The 21,136-nt window shown below is 46.3% G+C and overlaps 1 protein-coding gene across 2 annotated transcripts in view; it reads left to right on the top strand.

The window, feature by feature from the left end:
• The window catches only part of LOC135217386 (integrator complex subunit 6-like), a 96,416-nt gene that overhangs the window by 15,595 nt on the left and 59,685 nt on the right, over positions 1 to 21,136 (top strand). For both annotated transcript variants that reach the window (XM_064253229.1, XM_064253230.1), the window contains exon 11: positions 14,285 to 14,390. In XM_064253229.1, coding sequence (XP_064109299.1) covers positions 14,285 to 14,390 — 106 coding nt within the window. The remainder of the gene's footprint in view (positions 1 to 14,284; positions 14,391 to 21,136) is intronic.

Raw genomic sequence — 21,136 nt, 5'->3', positions numbered from 1 at the left:
GAATCTGTGAGATCTGGCAACACCTGCACATACGAGCTGGTCAGAGACCACGCATTGAACCATGTGACGCTTCAGTCTTTTCCTTAACCGCCTTGGGGAGTAGGCGCTTGCGCTTTGCTCTCCTTCCAAGCCAGTTGTTTTGTGCCCGTAGTGGTCTCTGCATCAGGTTGAGGTGGACAGGCTTTTTCAAGATTGGGGGAGACTTATGCTAGATCTTTTTTCAACTCCCTTCAACAGAAAACTGGAATTTGTTCATGAAACTTACCTGTCAGATATATATATAGCTGTATTTTCTGAAATCCGACAGAATTTTAAAAACTTCCGACACACGCAGTGGTCGGCCAGGTGGTTAGTACCCATTCCCGCCGCTGGGAGGCGGGTATCAGGAACCATTCCCATTTTTTATTCATAATTTTTCTGTCGCTGGTGCTGAAAACACCTGTTTTCAGTACCTCTGTCATAGGATTTTGGAAACTTCATTGCCGCTAAGTATCCTAATTGTCTTTTGATTTATTTACTTGGATTTGTGGCTAGGCATACGCTATCTTAAATTGATTTGAATTTGATTCATTTTTGCGTAAGATATCTGAATCAGTTAGGCTAGTTTCAGACGGGTTGTTTGTCTGCAAAGATAGGGTGTGGCTACCGAAAGCTTCGGTAGATCCGCACTTGGTATGTACGAGGGGTATGGGTCTTGCTTCTTTGTTGAGATTTGTCATGTAAGGAGTTTCAGACTTTGTCTATTCCGTAAGGAAGACGTATGATTCGTATGTACGCAATTAATCAGTAAACATGTCTAATTCCGTAAGGAAGACGTATGATTCGTATGTACGCAATTAATCAGTAACAAAACTCAGGGTAGTGAACCTGCTAACCTTCCTGTAGACTTTATTTTGCCTAACCCTGTAGTATGGCCTACGGGCTATGAATATGTCTACGAGAGGTGCTCGCTCTCCTTCATTGCTGTGAAGAGTGCTACTTCTGTAATTGTTACTCCTAACCATGTAGTGTTGCCTTCGGGCCCTAAAACAGTGTCTGTAGAGGAATTGCCCTTTCTCTGATACTCTTTCGATTCGTAACTTAGAATCAAAAGTGCTTGCTTTAGAGAGCAAAAGTGAAGTGCAGAAGTGCAGTGATACCCCTTGTGTAGTGGAGGGTGCGTCAGATCGGCATCGTTTCGCCTCTAGGCCGGGACCTCTGCTTGACTCCCAGGACCCGGGGAGGGAGCATGTCGAAAGCCTAAGGAGGGTTACAAGGAACCCCCACCGATCTGGCGTGCCTTCGGCAGTTTCTGATGAAAATCCCCAGACTGCCAAAGTGCGTGCGCGAATCCTGAAGGATTGCTTCTCGTCCTCCGAAGCGTCCTCCCCGTGCAGGGGTTGGAGCTTTCGGAAGGACTCGCGCCCTCTAAATAGAAGCTTTATAGAAGAGGACGCTTCACGTCGCCTGAACTCGTGTCCGTCTTTCCACCGAGAAATACGTAAAAGAAGTCATAGTAGCAGGAAGCTTTTGAGAGCGGACTTCCAAGCTTTTTTTTCTGTCAGAATAAGAAGGCGTTCCCTCTCGACTTGGACGGGACGCTCGTATGCACGCCAGGCGCGCATGGGTGCACGCCGAGCGCGCGCCAGTGGAAGCCGAGCGCGCGCCAGAGGATGCCGAGCGCGCGCCAGAGGACGCTGAGCGCGCTCCAGTGGACGCCGAGCGTGCAGCAGCACACGCCAGGTGTGTCGCCTGGCTGAACGTTTCTGTTGAACTCTTAAAGCTCTTGTTTCAGATTTGGGCCTAAAGAATTTTTACCTCTACCTTCGGTGATACCTTCTACCTCACCTGCAAAGAATGTGAAGTAGGCAGTGCTTTGGAGGAAGCTTAAAGTGAACAGACAACTTCTTCTTCGAAACCCAGCAAGACATCGGGTTTCGTGAATTCAAGAGGTCTCTGTCATTTAATATTGCTTTTCGCATAGGTGGATGGAGTTTGCTCTACCGCAGTCAAGACTTTGTGATAAGGCAGTTACGGGTTATGTAAAAGCTCGACGTCCTACACGTCATGACGCTCGACTACTTTCGGTAGGATTCTTGCATAAGCACTCATCAAGAGGACGCTCTTCAGGAAAGCGCAAGACAGGACTTCCTTTGCCATACTGCCAATAAAGCCCCCATTGACAATATACTATCGTTTTGTCAAGTAAGTGGGTATCCCCTCATTGACAAAATATCTCTTTGTCCCGTAAATGGGTTAGTTCTCATTGACAAACATCTCATTAACTTTATATTGCGTAAGCGGATAAGCTCTTATTGACAAGATTCGGAAGAGCTCTTATTCATCATTCGCAGACTCGTACAAGAAATAGACTTGTAGACTACGTCAATGACCGCTTATGTCCAGTAACATAAGAAGCTTGAGCTGTCTGCTTCGATTCTCTAAGTTTTGTTCATGAAACTTGCCTGTCAGATATGTATGTAGCTGTATTTCCGAATTCAGCTATATATATGTCTGCCAGATAAGTATGAACAAACTTTATTGTAATATAATATCATATTTTGCCTTGCGTTATTTTACTACTGGTTGGTACAAGTCATATACGCTTGCTGTAGTTACCTCTTCAGATGGCAACCGAGAGGTCTATTGTCTATTATTTTAAGGACAGACATTTAATCGTTACTCCCTGCAGCCTTCCAGGATTTTCCGATTTATCTTTTACCGTTGTATGGTAGTGTTCTGACGACACAAACGGATCTGTATATTTAGCGTTTTCTGTTTCGCTTAAATATACCAGCTTGAGAGTCTCTTTCTGCTAAAAAAATAACGGACCTATTTCTTCGTAGAATAGGGTAGCTGGCAACCCAGACATAAAGTTAAGAGATGACGTTCGTAAGCTGTGTCTGTCCTCCAGTCCAACCGAGCCAGTACCAGCTCGTGCGCTGTCATGAGGTTACGTCTCTCTCTCCTGCGGGATTGACTGACTAACCGTATCTCTGTGCTGGCGGTGACGTCTCTCCTGCGGGATTGACTGACTAACTGTATCTCTGTCCTACAATCACGGACTTTAGCCTAAGATTGAGGGGATTTCTTACGTGAATGAATAAACATTGCATTCGTTTTGCCTTACTATGTTCAACAGAGATACTCTCTTAATCCTTTCGGTGCTCTTGTTTACCGCAGCGGTAATAGAACTACGAGTCTACCGCAACATTGCACTTTTATATGCTCTCCTGCTTAGGCAAAGCGCAGCCTTGTTAGGGAAGTAAGCATACTCGGGGAGGGAATGGATGAGCTTGCTGGGGACCCTTTCCTTCCTGAAGAAGTTTGTTTCCCTGAATAGACTGCAATTCAGACCTCCACAGTTTTTCCTACCGGGAACTGAAATAGTATTCAAGATCTAGGAATGATTCTGAACATCTCTCGGTGCGTCTATCACCTGAGGTGATAGAAAGAAGGTGCCGGACATCTGGATAGGGTTTCAGATGTCCTGGATCTTAATCTGAAAGAAGTAGAAGCAATTTGGTCGTCCCTCCAGTCCTCTAAACGAGTTTTTGGAACCAGTGGTCCAGATCAACTCTGATATTCCACAGCTCTCTCATATCTTAAGAAGTATCTTCTCTCGGTCCCTGTTCGAGTTTACGAGAAAGAGCCTATTATAACAACAGGCGTAGAATGTAACTATCCTCTAGAGGTTCGTTACAGGATTGCAAAAGTCCGTACGAATCGTCTCGATCGATGGCAGCAACTACTGACTTCCGAGTGGAATCTTTCTTTAGAAGTATGTTGAGAGTTGTGGAGACTTTAGGGACGCCCTTTCATTTTTCTCTTCGATATGTTGAGGACGAAGAGGCGTCTTCTTCTCTGCTCCCTTATTCTCGATCCGGGATCGGTACCATTAAACGCCATCCTATGAGATTGAACGGGGATGGATGTTTAGTCTCTTTTCTCCTTTTTCAATCGCTTAGGAAATGTAATAAGAGGATTTATGATGTCACAGGGAGCGACAATGACACTGATCGCCCCCATGTTGGCCTTCAGGATCCTGGAATTCACAAGAGGTCACGTCCTTCCTAGTAGTTCACTTTTCAAGGAACCGCTTTTCTCTTCCGAAAGAGTCGGTCTACTCTAACTCGAATTGTACCTATAACCTCTCCACTCTGAGTCTGACTACGTTCAGACTATCGAGATGTTGACAGGAATAAGATTACCGTCTTCCCTTTCCGTCTGAAGAATGGGATAAGCTGGCAGTCACAACTATTAAAGAATACGCAAATATGTTGTTGACGGCCTTTGGGCTCGGATCGAGATTTGCTTCTGTCAAACAACAAAGCCCTTCACGATCTTTGAGTTCTGTGGAATCTCGAAACTCGCTCACCATCTACTTGGTTCTCAGCCTGTTTCTCGGAGTCAGACACTCGTGCGAGATCAGGCGACATATAGTAGCCCTGAGTTTCTTGTTGACAAGTCGGTTGCGTTTATACACCCCCGATGATCGTGTAACATGAGACCAGGTTGGACTGTCAGCATTCTTCCTTCGGGACTGAATCGTTTCCTTTTTTGGCTCCTCGCTCCTTTCTCCTGGCACTAGAAGCTCGAGTCAGGAGTTGCTCAGGAGTTGATTCACTGACGACGTTGGGTGCGTTGATACACCCCCAAGGTTTGCTTAGATTGAATCGCCCAGGCAGTCCAGGCACATCATCCTTCAGCGAAGAATAGTGCCTTATGGTCTTCAGGGTACAGCCTTGCTGTCCTTGATTCGTCTGACTGGTCAACTGGTCAGTCACCTGACTTTAGTACAGACGGACTGACGGTGTATGTCCAGATCGAAGCTTTCAATATGGAACTTAGACGTAGTCTGAAGTTCTTGATGTCAAAGCATTCGAACCTCTCCTACCTGTTAACTTCTTGCATGTGATCAGGAAGGCCTTCTTCTAACCACCCTAGATACGACAAAGAGGGTTAGTGAGATTGTAAGCCATCGTCACAAGTTTTGGCTTTAGAGAACACAAGGCAGTGTGCTCTCTAAGCCTTCCGTTGTGGCCTAAGAATGGAAACCCGTTATGTCCTCGGGCCAGGAGCTTGGAAGCAAGGATGGCACAAGTTAGTGGGCAGGAGCCAGAGAGAGTCCTGTGCCCTGTCGGGTCTCTCAAGTTTTATCTACATAAGACTCAAGAAAGTCGAAGTCATTCGGGCAATCTGCAGTGTTCCGAAAAAGACCAGACTTGCCCATTTTGAAGAACACCCTGGCTTTAGTGTTAAGGAGTTCTTTTCAAAAATGCCCTCTTCATATTGTTTGCACAAAGATTTGAAATCTTTTTATCTGAATGCTCACGAGGTGAGGGCGCGCCTCGGAAGCTTTCAACAGAGCATGGCACTCGCAACATCCTGAAGTACCATATGTTTTAGCGAAGCAACTCTGTGTTCACTTCACACTCCCTGCGAGATGTGAAGATGGCATATGAGATCTGCTGCTCGCTAGGGGCCATACGTGTCTGCAGACACAATCTTGGGGGCAAGAAGTACCACTCATCCTGTCCTGTAGAAAATGGTAGGAAGAGCTCTTAATTTAGTTGTTGAGTTATCGCCGACAACGACGACTTCTTAACTCTTAAGCCTTAGTTAAAACACCTTAACTTTGGCTAGGTTGGTCCAGGTGGTGATTATATATATATATAGTATATATATATATATCTATATATATATATATATATATTATATATATTATTTTATTTTACTTCTTAACCCTCATGGTATGGTCAATATGGTCTAGTCACGTCGTGGTCTCGCCCCTGTTGACAGATCATCTGGAGTGCACCAGCTATATAGGTCTCTACCTCGCTGGCAACTCTAGTAGCACAAGCAGACTTACGTGGCAGTAACCACGAAGCCAGCTATGCTAACAGGTGGAACCAAGATGTAAATCATCTGCATGCATTTGTTTCCCAAAATCCTTGTATTCTGTCCCTTCCCACCCCCAACGGTGGGATTCAGCTATATATATATCTGACAGGTAAGTTTCATGAACAAAATGATATTGTTATGATACAATAAAGTTTGTTCATACTTACCTGGCAGATATATATAATCAAGTACCCACCCACCTCCCCTCAGGGGACAGTGGAAATAAAATTTATGAATAGAAAATGGGAATGGTTCCTGATACCCGCCTCCCAGCGGCGGGAATGGGTACTAACCACCTGGCTGACCACTGCGTGTGTCGGAAGTTTTTAAAATTCTGTCGGATTTCAGAAAATACAGCTATATATATATCTGCCAGGTAAGTATGAACAAACTTTATTGTATCATAACAATATCATGTTTACTGTTTGCTGGTCCCGGATCCTCTTGCTCTGGCAGAGTTCGCCTTCTTACAACCTTGGGACAACCTCAAGGTGTATGCCTTCCCTCCGTTTTGCCTGATCCATCAAGTTCTGGACGGGGTAATGAGTTCTCAAAATCTAAGGATGACTTTGGTAGCTCCTCTGTGGCCCCAAGCAGAATGGTTCCAGGACTTTCTGTCCCTTCTGTCAGAGATTCCAAGAGAGGTTCCCCCATGGTGGCAGCTTCTTTGCCAGCCTCACGTTGAAAGATTCCACCAGTCTGTAGAATCCCTGTCTCTTCACGGATGGAGACTATCAAGTATATCCTCAGAGCTAGAGGTTTTTTTCAGGGAACAGCGGGACATATGTCCAGTTGCCTCAGGAGGTCCTCTTCAGCAGTTTACCAGGGGAAATGGGCAATCTACTGCGATTGGTGTCATCGATGGGGTTTCTCTCCACTCAAAACCTCTCAGTGTATAGCAGATTTTTTGGTCTTCCTCAAGGATGAGAAAGGCCTTTCTGTTTCTGCTATCAGGGGCTACAGGGTGGTGTCAAGTTGGTGTTACATTTGAGAGGTGTGGACATCTCTTCATCCTGGGAGATAATTCGCAGCCAGTTTAGGATGATTGTAGCTCCCACCAAGTCTATCCTATTGTTAAGACCTGGTTGTTCCGACACGGCATACAAACCTTCGGTCCTTTTACAATAGGAAGGTACTAGCGGCAGCTGGATAGGTCGTAAGCTTTCGAACAAGGGGTTCGGTAGTTAACTGCTTGTCCGACAGGCGCGCGCGACTGGGAGGTAAACAAATCACTTTTTTTGCTTTCGGCCTCACAGCGAGTGGACGTGTGTGTTCTACGCTCTCTGCCCGCTTCTCGTCGTTTGCTTTCCCTTGGTTGTATGGTTGTGTTTGTGTTTGAGTGAACAATGTAAGTACAATCATTCCTCTTTTCATCATTATTATTATTAATCTGATCAATTATGGAGTCTCCACGCCCCGCTACCCTCCGGAGATTGTGCCCGGGTACCGAAGGGCGTAAATGCGGCAAGTTCCGCTCCTTCCCAGAAATTGATCCCCATATTTTGTGCGCTCGGTGTCGGGGCCGCGAATGTACCCGAGCTGAGCCCTGTGAAGTATGTATGTCATGGTCGGAGGCGCAGTGGGGCTTGTACGAAGGTAGGAAGAAGCGAAGGCCTGCAAAGGAGTCGTCGGAAGAGCTCTCCGCCCGCGACTCCTTTGGTTACGGACACTTCGTGCTTCTTTCCTGCCGCCCCGCTCAGCCCTCCCACGCTTGGTGGCCTTCTTCCCCTTCGGGGGGGGTTTCTAAGGTCCTTATCTCCTTACCCGATCTGTCGAGTGTGGAGGCGGCGCGAGATACCCCTAACGTTGAGTTTGTACTCTGGGTCCTCTATCCGTTCGTCTACATCGCACGGACGGGTAGAGGTGGATCCTGCTAATCACCCTCGACCTTTGCTTCCTCAGGTGCTGTTGCCCGCGAAGGACGACCTCGGACAGGTGTGGGCATCGTTGGGTCTGCAGGGCGTGCCGAGTGTCCAGGGGCTGCTCTACCATCTCGCTGGCTCTGTGGCAGTCACGCACGCTACGGTGACGACCACTACCACGACCCTGTCAACTCCTGGCTATGCTTCACCTCCTCACCTGGTGTACACCCCGCACGCGGTCTCTGTTACACCAACTACATCGGTGCAGGGGCCAATCGCCGTACCACGGGTGAGTGTGATGCCGCCGCCTGGGTTTACCGTGCTGCCTCGACCGGACTTCGTGTGCCCGAAGAGCTCGCCCCTGGACCTCCCACCAGTACCTAGGATGTCTGTGCCGCTGGTCCGTCCACCTGGTCTGCCTGTACAGCCTGCCGTACCTGCCGTAACCCCTGCCCCCAGCCGCTGTTTACGGACGTGATGTTGCCGACCACTGCTGCCGTTCCTGTATCTGTTCCTGCCGTCTCCACTGCTGTTCCTGTGATGCCTGCACCTGCTGACGTTGTTCCTGTTCGTGGCGCCGCTGCTCCCGATGCCGATCTGTTCTGGACAGGTGCATCCGGGCCCTGTTGCTTCTGGCAACAGCAGCCCCGCTCCGCCCTGGATGACAGATCTGACGTCGGTCCTGAGGAAGCTGCCACGAAGAAGAAGAGGAAGAGGAGGAAGGTGTCGTCGTCGTCTTCATCGTCTTCTTCGTCGTCGTCGTCGTCTGCCGCCTCTCCCCCTTCATCTTCTAAGGCTTCACAGCCTAAGAAGAAGAAGGTCGCCTCCTCCCCCCCTAAGAAGTCTCCTTCGGGAGCTTCTAAGGGCCCGTCTCGCTCCGGTGAGACGGGGGGTTCTTCCGCTGGTCATCCTGCTCCTTCGGGAGCAGGGCCCGTCTCTTCTTCCGCAAGGAAGAAGACTACGGGGACCAGAGGGGTACCGGCTAACACCGGTACTTCCTCGCCTGCTGTTAGTGGTTCGACCACGGCAGCAGGATCCGTCTCGGCCTCTCGTTCGCGAGAGGTACCGAGTGTACGGTCGACCACCAGCGACCGTGCAGCTAGGAACCAGACCTCTGAGCCAGCTCAGCGTCAGGTTCACGGCACGGAGCGGAAGACTGGTGACAGCCGCTCACGTGACTCTCACCAGACCAGCTCTCACTCTCGCGGCGACCAGCTGGCTACCCGGGCTGACGTGACGGTCCACGACCGGCCACGGGCTGGGCTGGGAAGAGGTCCACCCCGTTCGCCGGCACCAGCCACGGCTGGTACCAGCGACGTGACGAGCCGTGAGGATATGCACCGGTCTCACCGTGACAGTGGAGCTCGCCGGTCGCCTGACCGTCACTCTCACAGAGAGCGATCGGGTACGGCCACCAGCACCAGCCGTTCTCCACAGTGAGACCGCTCGACCAGGCCTGCAGCTCGATCGCCACCGCGGGTTGACGATCGCCTGCAGTCCTCCAAGCCCGCTGGTTCTGCCAGCGAGCGAGGAGGGAGCGTCAGGTCTGCCTCTCCCATACCTTCAACCTCCTCGGGTTACACCGGGAGGAGCGAGGTATTGAGGAGTGATCGTGAGGGTCCACTACTCGACGAGAAGGGGTGCGGGCTGGGCCGGCAACAGGGGCGGCGGCAGCAGGGGCAGCGGCAGCAGGGGCGTCGGCAGCAGGATGACCGAAGTTGGCCCTCCTAAGGTCTGCCCTTTCCTCTACGGGCAGATCTACAGCTCGGGGCAGGGGGGCAGACATGGAAGGCCACTCATCGGGATCAAAGTTGATGAGGGCATCCCCGGCTGCACCGAGGAACTGTAAGTGGGTCATCCTCCAGAGATTGGGACCGTAGTACCCACAGTAGAGTATGTAGGCATTTTGGAGGGCCAGCTGCAGAATGTATTTGAGGAGCTTCTGGGTCCACCTCCTGGTTCTCCTGGCGAAGGGATAATACTGGATGAGTTGATCAAAGAGATCAACTCCTCCCATTTGCCTATTGTAGTGCCCAATGACGGTAGGGCGCTGTACACGAAACTGTTCATACGCAACTCGGCCCTGTTGACGTGTCTTCTTCCGCTGTACGATCTCCTCTTGGACGGGTTCATGGCTCGTCGATCATGGGGACGAGTCGGACACCCTTCCAACAGATGACGAAGACAGCTCCCTTCCGCCGCCACTCTGTCTCTCCCCTTGCTAGATGTTGCGGATGGCTAGTGAACCTTTTGAGGACATTCGGGGCCCCACGCACCAACCGAAGGGTACCACTGACGTGAACACCTGCTTCATACAGTTCCTGGGCCAGGGATACCGAGTTATAATAATTATCCATAAACAGGTGGTATCCCTGGTTACGGAAACTATCCACAAGCCTGAAAACAGTTTCACACATCGTGGAGAAGACCCCGGAATACACTAAGAAGTCCACGACGTATCCAGTGTTGGCCTCGGTAATAAAAAAAAAATTTTCACTCCATATTTCTTTAGCTTCTTGGGGTTATACACTTTAATGCTTAGACGTCCTTTGTAAGGCATCATCCCCTCATCCAAAGAAAGGTTCTTTCCAGGAACCACGAGAGTTGTACAACGTTCACGAATGTAATCCAACACTGGGCACACTAAAATGAGGCGATCGGAGTTATTCCGGGGTATGGCCCTTCGGTTGAAGGCGTTGAAATACCTGTCCAACGCCAGGAAAGTATCACGGGGCATAACGCCGGGCACATTGGGCGTACCTAAGAAAAATTACGCCTCCAATATTGCCTGACGTCGGCAGCAGGCATCAATCCAAAAAAATGTGGAGCCCCACAAAATGAGCCATGTCAGTGAAGTTGCAGCCTCGCCAGCGATACAATAATGTTGTGCGCAGTTCATCACGGCAGTACCTGGCGTAGTCTGCCGTCTCTGCTACCAGGTACTCCAGCAATTCCCACGTAAGGAACAGCTGAACGAATCCCAGAGGAGTCAGGGGAACAGGTACGGTGAGCCCAGGGTTTGCCGTGAATGGGTGCATGTTAGGTGGTGTGGAATCCTCCGTCCACCCATCGTCGCTCTCGGACGACCGACCTTCACCTTGGCTGGCGCGACTATCCGACCTTCTACGCGCGCACGAGCGCGGCCACGATTTCGCACACGAATCTCCCCCCCCCCCCCCCCCCCCCCCACACACAGGCCCATCTCCCTCACTTAAGCCTTCGCTTTCTGTATTGTCATCCGATACAAAACTAGACCGTATATCCTCATCCTCCCCCTCCTCAGATTCCCCCTCATACGCACTAAGACCACTGAATTCTAGTTCACTTTCGGGATGTGAGCCTCGAACGGACATTGGGGGCAAATATTCGTCATCACTATCATCGGGAGCTATGTCCTCATCACTAGATGACCAACCGGCATCAAAATGAGGACTTGCGACATACTCTCGATCGAGCTCCGATAAATATTTGTCTATGTCCCTTGGTTGGAGCCCTCCCAAATTCCTACGAATGCCCCTAAGGACAGCCCGATGCATCCTAGTGGTTACTAAAGGCACATGAGACACTCTAAAAGCACTTTCATCCACACGTGGCTGCACAAAACGGCGTTGAGGAGCCAGGTCATGTTGGGTGCTTGGTCCTTCCCCAGCATCCAAGTCCAAAACTCGCCTTGCACGATCCCTTCCGACGGGTAAAACACGCCTTTTGCGTTCCATACGACTTTGAGACATCTGTATGAACTTCCTGTAGCAACACAAATGTTCAAAGTCTCGCACAAGTTCAGTCGAACACGATTGCGCCAAAAGATCGCGGTCGGATGTGCGTCGCTGATGCTGGCTGAAGTGAGAAGGAAGGATTTCGCGCATGCGCACTTGGGTCACGCTGTTAAACAAAACACACCTCGATCCGTGAACTCCCAGCATCCCCTGAGTCGCGTGATTGTAAAGTTTTCGGCTGGTAGGCCTATAAGTATTTTTCCTCAAATTTTAAAAATACCTTTTTTTGAGTCGACATATAACACGTCTAATCGGCATACGGGAGACATTTTGACTCGACGTTCAATATGTCCAATCGGCGTAAGAAGGTTAACTAAGGTATTCTCTAACTGGATTAACTATTCAAGGTGTTAAAAACTTGATGTTATTTGTATAAAATGAAAATAATTGACCATAGATATTTTGATGTAGGAGTAGCATTCCAATAATGTCTGGAATGTGCTTGGGAATCATTTAACTCTATCTCTCACGAAAGAAATGGTTGTCCAGTTAGAGTTATCAGTAAACCAGTTCTAAATCAAAAGCCATGAAATTTTCTTCTCCTTTTTAATTATTTCTCCTTGTGTTTATGGTATTTGATAAAAGGCATAAAAAGCAATAATATATAATTGAAAATAGCTTATTATACTTTTCACAGTGCAAAGAGTTTTTGTAAATATATTAGACTTTACAAATATATTTGTAAAAATATGGGAATATCTATTTTTGGCTAATTTCAGTGTGTCATTTTTAGTTATTTTATTATTTGCAGCTTGTAGCTATACAGACAGTCCCCGGTTATCGGTGGTCTCGGTTAATAGCGATCTGGTTTTATGGCCATAATAGGCCGAGTTTCGGTTATCAGCTCCATAAGGTGCTGATAATAGAGTTATGGCGCCATATCATACTAAACATACCTAACAAAGGCGCCATTAACTGGTTAATGGCAGTTTTCGCTTATCAGCACCCTGCCAAGAATGGAACCCTCGCTGATAACCGGGCACTGCCTGTAGCTTGTACATTATGATTCAGGTTTGAACCAGAATTATACAATAAGAAATAAATTTATAGTGGGCGATGACAGAAAATGATGGCAACGCAGATATGTAGTGAACAAAAATCTAGTGTTTTAGCAAAGATAAAGTTGGACAACCCTTCTCCATCCCTTCCAGAATCTAAGGGGGATTAATACTCTTCTCATTACACCAGTCACAAAAATTATCTCAAATTCTGTAGATCTTGTTTTACAAGATTTAGTGATACCTGTTGTTCACAAGCAGCCTCTAGCCCTGAGATCTTGCTGTAGAACTCCTATGCTTGACGTAGTCTGCTTAAACTACTTAATCAAGTGACATGTTTTGGAATGTGTGAAACTCACAGGTGTGTGGTTGGTGAAGTAATTTTTGTGGTGGGAGACTCCTGGGTATTTTTAAACTGTACATCAGTAATAGTGATACAGGTTCAACAACTTCAATTATTTGCCACATTTTTGGCAACATTGTTATTGTTACCACTTTCTTTTTTGTAACAAACTTTTAATTTGGGCTTTTTATTTGCTTGTTTTTAACAGAAACCAAAAAATTCAAGTGTACATTTTTTACATTTGCATACGTATTACATACCTTATGTGCCCGTATTTATCAGATGCTGAGTGCTGAGACAAAAATACGTATCGCTCGCAGGCATTTAACGTAAAATATCACAGTCAGAAACAGAAAGTATGTATGGGATATGTCAGTCAGTTATCTGATGAACCTTGAATTTGGTCTGGTGGTTGAACTACTAAATTATTCTCATTTTTAATACAATCCAGGCATCTTGCAGTAAATTCAGTTGAGTAGTTTGAAAGAAAAAGGTGACTTGACAGTTTTTTATTTTGTACATTTTAACATTTGTTTAGAGATCTTGACATAGCAATTTGATTTTCAGTGACAATTATAGCAGTAAAAATTTTAACAATGTTTAGACACTTTTTTTCACATAGCAATTTGATATTCTGTGATACTTTATTAATGCAATGGCTGTTCCAGTGATATATGATAGTTAGATGTTCAAGACAATTGGAAAGGTAAAGGTTTTGTCGTAAGATTTCATTGATTCTATCTTGGGAACCCAGCAATATGTATGTGAAATGAGCATATGATTACTTAAGGGTTTTCTTTTGAGTTCTTAAAGGTAAGTATGTACGGTCTGGCAGTGGCCAGGTCCCAAGGGTATTGAATTGGAGAGATGTTGAAGACATTTTTTTTGTCTCAAAATTAGGCATTTGATAAATATAGATGAATATCTCTGGGCATGGAGACCACTTGGATGGAAAAATATGTAGAAACCTGCCAAAAGTATAGTCCTCACCATGCTTTTGTACATCTGGTAAGTTTTGCATCAAATAAATGCATATGAAGCTCATGTAAAGATGAAATATATTCGAGCATTGTCCGTGTGGGCATACATGGAATCGAAGTTGCTAAAAAATAGGCCATCAGTGATTTTCTAAATAAAAAATCCATCATCATCACAGCAGTAGATTTTATGAGGTAATGAATCTGATAAGAATAGGTTGAAGAATCCAGTTCATCATTAAAATCTTTTGCTCTCAGTTTCCCTTACATTGCTGAATGACCTCATAGGTCCAAGCACGTGGCCTCTGACCTAAACTTTATATTCCATTCCATTCAGCTAATTATTTGTAAAAATTGTGGTTATGTAAGGAAGTTTTTTTTTTTTTTCTTTTTTTACATGAATAGATTTATACCTTCATAACCTTATGCTCATTAATATTTGCAGGTGGAGAAAAGACTATCTCAAACTACTTGTCATGTTCATGAAGGGATTAGAGTTCAATCAAGAAGACCTTTAAGTAGACATTTAACCTCTAATCATACATTACAAGGTACAGTAGGTTACTTTTCTCCCGTAAATCAATTTTCTTTTAATACCTTGGTGATACCTTATGTCTTAAGCCGCACAAGTAACAAGTAAATTCATACTAAATCATGAAATTTTTTTTATTTTGCTAACATGAAAAGTAATTCTTTCATATTTACATATACAGGAGTTAGTAAAATCTGTCAAAGGAGTATTCTAGATTGAAGAAGTTTAGCCCTTTTTATTTAAAGTAATTTTGTCACTGTAGCTATATATTATTGTTAATTTTAAGCAGCTGGTGTAATATTACAAATCAGAAAATGTATTCACTTTGTGTTATGATTGATCCAAGTAGGTTTTTTATTATTTTCATTGAGATAAACATGCATATAGCTGCCCCAGCGGCAGTTGAAATGTTCTTGTGGTTCAGTAGTTGCTGAGCTCTGAAAATGCTGGAGAATTATATATATGGTTATTTTAGGGTATTGTTCAAGTATATATAATTGTAGTGCAAGACATAGTTTGGAAGGAAAATGGTATTGGTTATAACAACCCATCAATCATACAAATGCCACCATTGTGGTCTGTGATCATTTCCAGACTCAGTCCTTAGTTCACAAAAGCAGAGGATCACTCTTGCAACACTAACTCCTCATGGACCCTCAACTATGTATTCTTTTTAGCTCTATGTAATCAGAACTTGTTTCACCCATTTGTAAGGTTTTTATAATAAAAGTAGAATCAGGGGAGTATCATATGATTAAATTGTATGTTTTCTCAGTAGCTACATGTAAGTAATCATAGATCTCATTGTTCATATACAAAACAAACCTTAACATTAGGATTTACTAGCACCAAGCTGGAAACCAGTAGAATTAAAATTAAACTTGTGCGATCCAGGGACTATTGGCATCTACCAGGTCATGGGGCATGTATTACCCAGAATGCCCTCGGCGTCTTGTAACCCACCAGTTATCTTTCTACCGCCTTTAAGATAGGACGTGTTTTCTGTCTATGTTTAAAGCCGGTTTTAGTTTGCCCGTTTTTATCCATTTCACTTTCACTTTTCCTTTTAATTCTCTTTTTCTGAGTGTGCTCAGTGTGGGTGTGAGCTCTAAGGGTATGTAAGTGGTGATGGAGTTTTTTGCGTCGCCGTCAGGACCATCTTCCGTTTCAAAGAGAAAACAAAGGAAATGCCCTGGAGTCAGTGGTTTTCCGTGTTCAAGATTCCTAACTTCGGTGTCGACGGATCCTCATCCAACATGTAGTAGGTGCAGAGAAAATGTATGTGCAGTGGTCCCCCTGTATTCGCGGGGGATGCGTACCAGACCCCCCTGTGAATAGCTAGAACCCACGAATGTTTGGAACCCCTATAAAAACGCTAAAAGCAGCCTATTTTGTTAGTTAAAACTCAAGAAAAAACCACAAAAAATTTTCATACTTGGTTTTTTTTTAATAGTTTTATCACAAAAAGTGCATTTTATGATGAAGTTGATAATGAAAACCAGGAATTTGTGGATATTTCTCATAGAAAAATACTGCGATTGCACAAATTTTCCTTGAATAATGCAGGGAAACATTCCCGAGAGAAGTCCGCGAATCCGGAGAACACGAGTATGGGGGCCCCACTGTACAATTACTAATCCTTGTTCTGTTTGTCGAGGTTGGTCGGTGGAACAGTGGAGGAAGTTTTATGAGAAAGGCCAGTACAAAAGAAAGGAGGTGACGCCGTCTTTGGATGACCAAGCATTGCCGTCTTCTTTTGTATCGGCAATACACCAGACTGCTCCATATGTTTCACCACCTGTCTTTGATTTGTCCCATACCCCTACGGTTTCTCCTTGCGGTTTGTTATCAGAAACTCAAGGAGGGGTTTTGGGTAATTTTATGCATAATATTTATGCTCCGTTGTTCCCAGCAGGGAGGGGGGGAGCATTGCCATCTTTGTTCCAGGTGCCAGTTCCCAACGCAAACAGGATGGAAGGTACGTGGGCGGCGCTAGGCCTACCAGCCGTACCAGCCTTGGAAGGGTTGCTGTCGCATTATATGGCGTCACGATTCCAGCAGAGTCCGGCAGCACTGAATATTCCTCATCCCCCTAGATTGTCCTTTATGGGAAATAATGCTGCGGCTACGCCGACAACTGCAATGTTTACGACGATGCAGAACGTTGCAGGTAGTTTTGCTACAAACGCAGGGATGCCAGCAGCAGCCGCACAGTCTCTCCCTACAAGATTGGTGACATCACAACCAACGTCACAAACCGACATGGCAGACGCGATGACGTCACAGCCTACTGCTTCTCGGTCTACTTTGCTGCCTCCGGACCCAAATACGCTTTCTGACTCGGTAGTACACACTGTAATGAAGAAATTACAGAATCTAGTTCGGGCCAGGACTGTCACATCCCAGTCAGCAAGAAAGGCAAGAAGTCAGTGGCTGGTAAGGTCAAAGCTAGCAGACGAAGCCGTTTATAAGAGTCCGAACGAGCGAGGGAGTCGACGGTCGCTGGGCTAGCAGCCGACACGGAGTTACCAGTAGTGACGACAAAGAGTCTAAGGAAGACTACAATGTCGTTGGCGAAATCAGCGTTGGGGGCGAAAAGTGCAGCAAAGGATAGAGCACAGGTACCGGTTTTGCCCGTAAGACTGTTTAAAATACTGAGAAAAGATAAAAAAGGCTCCTATTAAAAGAACGGAAAATACTGAGTTGGCAACCTCGTCTGAGACGGTGGAAGGCGTTGTTTGCGTAGATGAACGATCAAGGCTGAATTCTCCGACGGTCATTGGAGACGATATCAATCGTCATGGAGAAGAAGTGAATCGGTTTCGAGAGAGCCTTCATCTTGGAGGTATAGGCGAGATTCTTACTCTAGATCTGCGAGCAGAGAAGTGAGGCGGTCTCGTTCTCCTGCTGACGGTTCGGGATTGAGCCGTCGGCGGTCAGCAGAGATCAAAGGGACTGCGGCCGTAGGGGCAGACGGCCATGAAACACCCGGACATTTGTGAGGGGATAGGAGTGAGATAGCGTCTCCTGTGCCTGAGCACAGTACACTAGAACTGGAGGAAGGATAAAAATGATATTGTCATGATACAATAAAGTTTTATACATACTTACCTGACAGATATATACTTAGCTATAGACTCCGTCGTCCCCGACAGAAATTCAAATTTCGCGGCACACGCTACCGGTAGGTCAGGTGATCTACCGCCCTGCCCTGGGTGGCAGGACTAGGAACCATTCCCGTTTTCTAATCAGATTTCTTCTCTTCCACCTGTCTCTTGCGGGGAGGCTGGGTGGGCCATTAATCGTATATATCTGTCAGGTAAGTATGTATAAAACTTTATTGTATCATGACAATATCATTTTTATACATTCAACTTCCCTGCCAGATATATACTTAGCTGATTAGCACCCATTGGTGGTGGGTAAGAGACAGCTAACTACTGAAATAGACAGGTAAACAACATATGTTGTAGGTATTAATAAACCTTGGTTCCTACCTGATTAGGCTGAAGACTTCGTGACTACTGCCTAGGAGTCTGCTTCACCTCAAGAGCCTCAGCGAGATATTGATCTATGGCTAAGAGTTCTTGTGGGTCTGCCAATGGGGTCTTATCCACTTACTCGGCAGAGCCTAAAGGCCTTTGACATTGGGTGCTATTCCACTAACATGACAATACACCTTGTTCAAGGAGCACAACACCGATCCCGATCACCTGATCCTAACATCCATGTTAGTTCTAAGATTGCAAGGAGTTATCCCCGAACTCCTTACAAACAACCAAAAACTCAAAACATAAATACACATTTATAACAAAACATAAAAAAAAAAATTTTGTACCCCCCTACTAGCCATACATACCCCTGATCCCCTACCAGCAATGACACCAGCCGCCCGTGCGACATCAGTACGCTTGCTAATAGGAAACCAAGCACATATCTGACAAGAGGGTTTATGTACATTAAAGATAAAATATTTTAAGGATCAGTCTTTGCTCCAAGACCCAGAACTGTATCTGCTGATACAAATGGACCGAGAGAGAAGCACTTCTCATAGGTCACTTTCAGGTAATGAGACGCAAACACTGAATTGCATCTCCAATATGTAGTCTCAATGATATTCCTGAGAGACATATTCTTTTGAAACGCCAGGGACGTTGCTACTGCCCTCACCTCATGAGTCTTAACCTTTAGAAGACCGAAGGATTCATCCGGGCAGTTCTTGTGTGCATCAGAAATCACGCTTCTCACAAAGAAGGCCTAGGCGTTTTTAGACATGAGTCTTTTGGGGTTCTTCACAGCACACCAAAGACCTTGTTGACATCCTCCCATCTGTTTCTTTCTCTCTAAATAAAATTTAAGAGCTCTAACTGGACAGAGAGACCTCTCTGTCTCTGCCTACGAGGTTAGATAGGCCTTTTACCTCAAAGCTTCTGGGCCAAGGTTTTGATGGGTTCTCGTTTTTTCGCCAGAAAAACAATTGGTCTTGGAAACAAAAACAGATAGCCGCATCTCCTTTGAATCCCACTTTGGAGTCCAGAGCGTGCAATTCGCTCGTCCTCTTGGCCGTCGCGAGAGACAACAGGAATAAACATTTCCTAGTGACGTCACGGAAGGAAGCCAGATGTAGAGCTCGAATTTATCTGAGGCAAGGAATTTCAGGACCACATCCAGATTCCAACTAGGTGTTCTAGGAGATGCTGATTTCGAAGTTTCAAAGGACCGAATCAAATCATTGTAGATCCTTGTTCTCTTGCAATCTCTAGCCCCTCGATTCCTGAATGCTGAGACTGCATACTTCTGTATCCTTATTAGATTGTAGACACAGAAAGGTGCGATTCCTCTCTCAGAAAAGGAGGAAATCGGCAATGTTAACTATAGAGGTACTGGAGGAGGACAGCTTCTTACTCTTACACCACTTCCTAAAGACTTCCCACTTCGATTGGTATACTCTTCTCGTTGAAGATCTGCGGGCTCGAGCGATAGCGCCTGCAGCCTTGCGAGAAAATCCCCTCGCTCTGACAGTCTTTCGATAGTCGAAAGGCAGTCAGAGCGAGACCGGGGAGGTTGTGATGAAACCTCTGAAGTGGGGTTGTCTGAGTAGATCTGCTCTGCTTGGCAGAGATCTGGGGAAGTCCACTATCCACTCCAGTACCTCCGTGAACCATTCTTGGGCTGGCCAAAATGGGGCTATGAGGGTCAACTTCGTGCCCTTTGAAGCTATGAATTTCCTGAGTACTTCCCCCAGGATCTTGAATGGGGGAAAGGCGTAGGCGTCTAGGCCCGACCAATCCAGGAGAAACGCGTCTATTGCAAAGGCTCTTGGATCCTCCACTAGAGAGCGAAAGATCTCTACTCTTTTGGAGAGGAACGTAGCAAACAGGTCTGTGTGAGGCCTCCCCCACAGGGACCACAGACTTCGGCACACTTCTGTATGTAGAGTCCACTCTGTGGGAAGGAACCTGATTCCTCCTGCTTAGCCTTTGTCCGCTCTCACATTCCTTATCCCTTGCACAAATCTTGTGAGAGATTATGCCTCTCCTCCTGTCCAGGTTAACAGGTCTTTTGTTAGTTGAATAGAGGGAGAATGAATGAGTCCCTCCTTGCTTGCATATGTAAGCCAGAGCCGTGGTGTTGTCCGAGTTTATCTGAATCACCCCGCCTCTGACTATCTCCTCGAAGAATCTTAAGGCCAGGTGTATGGCTACTAGCTCTTTGCAATAGATGTGCCAGGACACCTGTTCCTTTGTCCAGGTGCCTGACACCTCCCTTGCTCCTAACACTTGGCTGGGGTTCTGCAGGGCAAGTGACACGCCTTCGTTCTTCTGTAGAGGAGGATCCACCACTTTAAGTGATTTTTTATCTCTTGTGGAATTGGGAAAGTGTCTGAGAGTTGTCCCGTCTTCCAACTCCACACCTCTTTCATGAAAAACTGAAGAGGGGCGAAGGTGAAGCCTCCCAGAGAGAAGAACTTTTCTAGCGAGGACAGAGTCCCTAAAAGGCTCCGATAATCCCTCGCTGAACTGCTCTCTCTCTCTAAGAAGCTCGAGATTCTTGACAAACCTCGAGTGATTCTCTCTCGCGAAGGAAATACCCGAAAAACCCCAAGAATCCATCTGAATCCCCAGAATAGACCAAGTTTCTGGCTGGGGATCAGTTGCGACTTCTCGAGGTTCACGATTAAATCCCGGAGGTTCTCCATATTTCTTGTTATCAATAGTCCTCCAAGGCAGTTGGATTCTCCGACTTGCCCTGATCAGCCAGTCGTCTAAGTAGAGGGAGATGTTTTTTATTCCCTCTAGGTGAAGCCATCTCGCTACATTCGCCATCAGGTTGGTAAAGACCTGTGGAGCTGTAGACAGGCCGAAACACAGAGCCCTGAACTGAAAAATCTTGCCTCCTATCATGAATCGAAGATATTTCTTTGACGAGTGGTGAATGGGAACGTGGAAATATGCATCTTGCAAGTCCAGAGAGACCATCCAATCTCCTGGACGAAGTGCTGACATTACTGAGGCGGACGTTTCCATACGGAACTTCTTTTTCTGAACAAAGCGGTTCAGAGCGCTTACGTCCAGTACTGGTCTCCACCCCCCCGATGCCTTTGGTACTAGAAATAGGCGATTGTAAAATCCCAGGGAGAGTGGATCCTGTACAAGTTCGATGGCCTCCTTTTCCCACATTTGCTCCACCATTTGAAGGAGAGTATTTCTCATTACAGGGTCTCTGTACCTCGCTGACAGTTCCCGAGGAGTAGAGGTTAGGGGA

Source organism: Macrobrachium nipponense, chromosome 7 (assembly GCF_015104395.2).
Source record: "Macrobrachium nipponense isolate FS-2020 chromosome 7, ASM1510439v2, whole genome shotgun sequence".
NCBI lineage: Eukaryota > Metazoa > Arthropoda > Malacostraca > Decapoda > Palaemonidae > Macrobrachium > Macrobrachium nipponense.
This window is presented reverse-complemented; position numbering and strand designations above follow the sequence as displayed.